This window comes from Daldinia vernicosa, assembly GCF_022497035.1.
Source record: "Daldinia vernicosa strain CBS 139.73 unplaced genomic scaffold F5Y00scaffold_15, whole genome shotgun sequence".
NCBI lineage: Eukaryota > Fungi > Ascomycota > Sordariomycetes > Xylariales > Hypoxylaceae > Daldinia > Daldinia vernicosa.
In genome coordinates, this window is record NW_025953931.1 from 666,533 (window position 1) to 672,666 (window position 6,134).

The following is a 6,134-nucleotide window of genomic DNA, read 5'->3' on the forward strand; positions in this document are numbered from 1 at the left end:
TCTCAATCGAAAATTAATGGCCGCGTCTTGGCCGATTACGACTGCCCATCTGGCTGAATAATCGGGCACGTGGATGTCATAACGGCACTTCTCTTTCACAAGTCAAAAGTACAAAATACATGTAACTAGGTACCTAGAGGCTTAACCTACACGAACCTCTTACAACACCAAGGCACCATAGACTTCATTCGATCGTTGATAAAACAAAAAGAAGGAAAGGTTCAAGGTTACCAGAGCTGGTTCCATTTCTTATAATTTATATATGCAAGGCGGAAAGTTCTGCTCTTATAGACGTAAGCTTCCCGCCCTTTGCGCCTGTACTTTCTCCAAACTGTCAATCGAGCGAGCTGAAGGTTCTCGTGATCTCGTCTTCGAGTAGTCTCGCTCAACCTCTACTACGACAGTCGTCACGGTATCCATCTGGATCCCGGCCTCTGCTGCCCTCGTAATGCCCCTTAAGGATTCCTGGCTTCCGCTACCTGGACCTCCAACCCAGCGGTTGTTGCCATTCTTAGAACGTCCGTCTCGCCCATCCCACCCTATCAACTCTCCGAGCCGTCCCAGCCCCCACACTGCCCTCCTCCGTCCCCTACCTTGCCGGCCACCTTCGTCGTTACTGGCGTTAGTGCCACCCTGTACCCAGACCATATTTCCGTATTGCCTCCAGTGCGGTGTCCTCATAAAAGTGAACGTCCCCAGGCCCGTGTCCTCGGAGTCGAGAGGCGCTTTAAAGATGATAGAATGTCGGGTGGTCGAAAACAATAGGACGTCCAACCATCCATTGGAGCCTATCATAGTACCCGCCAGGCAGAAATAAGCTACGCTCACTTCCGCTCCAGACATGCTCACCACACGGCCCAATGCTATCGGTGCTGTACATAATACGTATATGACCGGATAGATAAGGAAAGCGGGATGGTGTCCCGAAGGGTTTGTCTGGGTTGATGTGTTATTCCTATCCGACCGTGTCGAAGCCGATGGGCGACTATGCGAAAGGGGTTGAGAGAAGGCCTTTTTCTGGTGAAGGAAGAAGAAGATAAGCGAATACAGGATACTCGTCACGATCAACGAGAGGAAGATCCATATGTAGTGAAGCCATAGACGAAGCGACTCGAATCTGACGTTTATCCAACACCTTCAACCGATGTTAGTCATTTATGTCCATATATATAAAACACATTGATTGGGTGCTGGTGAGTGGTATCACCCATTCTCTACTTACCAAGCTGCCGCGCGAACATAATACCCTCCGGCCCCTTTCCCGTTATTAGTGGCGGCCACACCGGCAATAGCCATAACATAAATAAACACCCATAAACCGATAATCGCAAGATACAAGGCCCGCTGCGGCGGTTTGTACCCTCTCACGACGGTTAGATAAGTATGAATAGCAATGGCACATATGAAACAGCTCGAAGACAGATCTCCTGTCGACACAAACCAGCCCTGCGCCCAGCAAGTCGGAACCCCTACGGTAATCTCGTTGTTCTGGATCCACGGAATATTCAACATGAATGCTGTAGCCTGATGCATATCGGCCAAGAACAAGTTGTATACGAGGACGAGAAACTGGTTTGGCGGTCCTCGTCTCGCCGCATGTCGTCGCCGCCGTTCTTCATCGTGTCCCTGTGGAAGAGCCTTCTTGGATAACCCAAAATTCCTTTGTGCTAAACCCAGCGATAGATCGTTTGCTGGGGTTTGGTGACCTTCGTCTATTCCCTTTGGATTCCCCCAATGCCACGTAACCAACTTATATGTCAGGAATAGGAACAATGTGGACGTCGTGATAAACGACACCATGCCGCAGACGCAGACGGCGATGAGTCCATTCCGATGGCCGTTAGGTAGAGGCGACAGAGTATCGCTAGCTGGGGCCAATGGACCGTAGTCTTCGTTATAAGCCATGCCCATCTATTGACCTCCCTCGTACGTAGGCTAGTACGATGTTGTGCTGCTAGAAAGCAGCCGCGCACTTAGATGATGCTTCACCCAAGTTTTATTTTTCCGAACGGGCCAAACTTTAACACGATGGGAGACGACCAAAGGATATACTCCTAGCGGATGCCAAGTACGGATCTGTCGCCGAGGTTGTGATGCGTTGGCGTATTTCGGTTTCCCCCCAAACATAGGCTAGTAATAATAAGTTGCTCTCTTATGATACGACATTGGAATATAATAGGCCGCAAAGCCGTAGTAAATCGGTTCCCATGAAGAACTCGAAGCTTAAGAGACGAGCTTTTTTTCCCCTTCCACTCATTTCACATTTTTCCTCAACGAGTTTGTAAGCGATGATACGGTCCAGGTGTACTAATTCTCGTTAGCGCTGTTATCGATGGAGCGCTTGTTATGCTGTAGCTTAGGCTAGGGGATGCCTATATGAAGCCCGGGCTAGCGGCATAGACAATTCTATCCTAGCCACACCGGGCTAGCAAAAGGAGTTCATGACAAGTGGAACATCTCGAAGGGGCTACCGAATTTTTTATTATCATCGTCCTTATTACCACGTGGGAAACACAAGCTTCTAAGGTACTATCACCTTGATTCTGCCGAACAAGGTGTACGTCTAGAAACCGTGTAACAGAACGACAGCACCTCAATAATCCTTCTTGATCCGCGCGACACCACGTACGCACGTACGCCGTAAGACAGCCGTGGTAGGGGTGATAGCGTATAGGGAATCTGCCGGTTGGATCTCGTTATCAGCGTAGCTTACATGGGTAAATCATGTGGCGACGGCTCTGATGGAACTCTACGACAGTCGCGATTATGCACACAATATATCAACGAGCGAAACATTGCCCACATACTATGTGCATAGGTAAAATATATGAAAGCTGGCCGTTTACTTCACAATCGGGGCCGAAAAATCGCCAGCACCACCATACTACATCTTGTAGTCGATGCCCGCCCTTCCCGTCCTTCTAGCCCTACCCTATCGTCAACATAGTTTCCACCGCAAAATGATCGTTATGTACAAGGTATAGCATGCAGATGGCGTGCCAAGGTAGGAGGTTCAGGCGTAGTTCGCCAAGTACGCTGTTAGTCTTGGCTGCATTTCAGCTCATGTGTCGCCCCTGAGCTATCCGGACTCTCAGCCAATCTAGGTATTACTTTGGTAAGATGCCACTAGTATAGTAAGGCGCGGACTAGCCGTAGAAGCTAACTGACAACCTAATTAGAAATTAGAGTTGATAATCTGCTGGACTTAATATTAATGATCACTCAATGATATGAAGCGATCTATTTTGCTATTAAGAAAATTTTATTCTATATGAAAGAATATACGAAGTACACAAACAATAACTTGATTCCTTGAGAATAATCAATGTAGTATGCCCCGAATATCTGGATAGTACAGGGCCCCCATGATGCAATTCAAAAGATGTATGCGAGAAATTGACCGATTGGTACAGATCTCACTTCAATAAACTTGGATTTCTCGTTTCGAGGATGAAACCTGGCATGCTTATGTTAAACTTAACGCAAGGATGATGTTAGGATCAAAGCTGAATATACTGGCTGCATCGATGCGGCTTAGTTCCATCGCTTCAAGTATTAATACTATTTCTTTCATGCAAGGTCATTATATCGTGTCGCAAGTATGAACCGTACATATTATAAAAGAGCAACATGATTCATTATTGCTTTCCTATGCGAAATAATGCGGAAACATTCCGCTTATGTCCATATACCCATGATTATCTTAGGACGAATTTTCTCGGTAGTACTCACCTATGTAGTTGATCATACCCGCATTATTTGTTAGGATTTTAGATGAGACATCTAGGACCAAGAACATGTATGTATATACGAGCCATGGGCTAGCCAGATAGGCTAGAGTTCTTCGCGGAACAACGAAGTTGTTTCAATGCTGTTTAGTTCCACTATTCCCACGTATAATGGGCGAGTGGCAAAGGTGAAATACAGTATTAATCTCTGCTCGTATTGAGTAGGTATATATTATACCATTGATTGTTTCTCGCTTCCTTTTAACATGTCGTATTATCTTAGGGACATCATTTGCGATTATTAGCAGCGCCGCTTACACTACGTAAGGATGTGGCCAAAGAGTGAGAACACGACCATTCTAAAACACGAAGACCTATAAACATAACTAAGTAGCTAAGACCGAGCTACTCATACTCAAGTAGTGTTGTATAACGTATCTTAATAACTGTAGTTTGACATGAGGTACTTATCCAATTCCGTTTGATATAAAGAACATTCTAATGCGGTACTCATATGGGCTTTCACGTTGTATTATAAATTACATAGCTCTATATATTTTATCGGATGAGTGATGCTGTGTAGGATCATACTCTTGCTTGGATCTGGGATTACTGAGTTAACATCGCGTATGACTATGCCCCAAGTTCTCTCGACTAGGTCCGGATACTTGGTGCTGAGGCTAATTACCTAAGTAGTATGATACGTAGGTAATCCCGTAGGAAAGTAGGGCTATGGGGTTGTATGGGTAGGTTGAAAGGGGTCTTTCACGTCAAATGATACGATAGAGCCACAGTTTTTGCAGTAGATTGGCAATGATAGGACAAAAAGGGACGGCTATGTCTCCCACGGAAGGGTGATGCAAATGCCCTACACGCCATAGACGTGCTTATTAGGTGATCGTGTGTATTGTTATCTACCTAGGCACTTAGACAGATCGCATAGTTAACCACAACAAACTTATCATATGGCCACAACGAAAATAAGTGTAGGGTTTAGTATATGACACTCTGGAGTGAAATGTATTATACCTATAAGGTTAGGTACTTTAAACAGTCCCGATTACGTATGTTGCTTGAAGACAAGGTGCGATTAGATAAAGCGCACTTTTGGGTAAGGCTGACCATGCTTGATGTGGTAACTTACACAAAGGCTGGCCTTACAATTGGCTGGATTTAGCCGCAGCATACAATCTCCGTCATCCCGCGTCCCATCTGAAGCTAGCGTTGCCGCTGGGTAAGGTCAGGTACCATTTTTGCCGATAGGCGGGGGAATGCGTCAAGTATCCGTGCTTTACTTTCAATAACTTTGTTTAATGTTATCAATCTTAGGGGCTGGTGAAACAGCCGACGGTAGCGGAAATGAAAGAGAACGAAGCATATACTTTCAAAAAACTAATAAGGATAAATATTGCTTAACCATCTCTTCAAATACATAGGGAATGTTCATCATCATCAACTTAGGTACCTAGTAGGTAGAAGTTAAATTTGGAAATACTTGTACGTACATAAATCAGCTTACCTTTAAGTTATGTAACTAACGTAATAGGTCAGAAACCTTATATGCAACTAGCATAGTTATAGCGCGCCATTGGTCCAATGATTGGTCTAGTGACCTTTTCTCGCGGGCGGACTCTCAACGACAAGTCTTTGTGCTGTTCCTACCTACAAAAGGTTATAATCAGCCTCCATTGATACTTACAACTACATACCTACAGTTAATAACACCTTCCAAACTAATCCTAGTCGGCTACACTTCCATTTCTACATCTGTTCATTGTCCATCTCGTCCCTGGCTCAGCGTCAAGCCAAATATATTTTCTTCTCCAAAGCTGCATCCATGCGCGCATCATCGCGATAGACATCGCCCACATCCTTTTCATATCCCTCCCGTAACCACCGATTTACCGACCATAGCAGCAACAAGCTAATCCTATCAGGCCGCTTATACCTAAATCTAAGAATATCGGACCGGGTATAATATTGATAGCGCCCTTGCTAGCTACAGCTGCTGTCGCGTGTTCAACCGCCAGCTGCGATTTATAAAGTGTAAAGTAGGGTATATGTACACATGCATTGCTATGTACATAGCTAATCCCTATAACTAAAGCAGCTGCTGATACTTTCCTAGAACTTGGGCATCTAATTTACCAACCGCCACTCGTTTAAACCTAGTACCAGCTATCATAGAACGCCATCTATCTACTACTTGACCCTTGCCTTTCTTCTTTCGCTATGTTCTGATCTCGGAGGCGACCCTACACACTATCGCGCTTGCATCGAGCCCCTCTCTTCATCCTTGTCGAAGTATATACTCGACGAAACACGACAGAACCCTCGCCAGCTGCGTGCCACATAATTCCCGGTTTTATCGTATTTAGAAGATAATCCGAACTAGCGTGTAGCATC

General features: G+C 45.2%; 1 protein-coding gene across 1 annotated transcript; it reads right to left on the bottom strand.

Moving 5' to 3' along the window:
• F5Y00DRAFT_233366 (G protein-coupled glucose receptor regulating Gpa2-domain-containing protein) lies at positions 1-2,262 on the bottom strand. Its single transcript, XM_048007300.1, has 2 exons — positions 1,223-2,262; positions 1-1,135 (listed from the first exon to the last, which is right to left on the bottom strand). Exons 1-2 carry the CDS (start codon positions 1,909-1,911, stop codon positions 286-288), a joined length of 1,539 nt encoding a protein of 512 aa, XP_047866386.1. The 5' UTR covers positions 1,912-2,262; the 3' UTR covers positions 1-285.
• Positions 2,263-6,134: the final 3,872 nt, after the last annotated feature.

Excerpts from the sequence above, each read along its gene's own strand:
- F5Y00DRAFT_233366 (XM_048007300.1), bottom strand. The coding sequence starts at position 1,911 with ATGGGCATGGCTTATAACGAAGACTACGGTCCATTGGCCCCAGCTAGC. Across the intron at positions 1,136-1,222 it reads TATGTTCGCGCGGCAGCTTG|GTGTTGGATAAACGTCAGAT; the intron begins GTAAGTAGAGAA and ends CATCGGTTGAAG.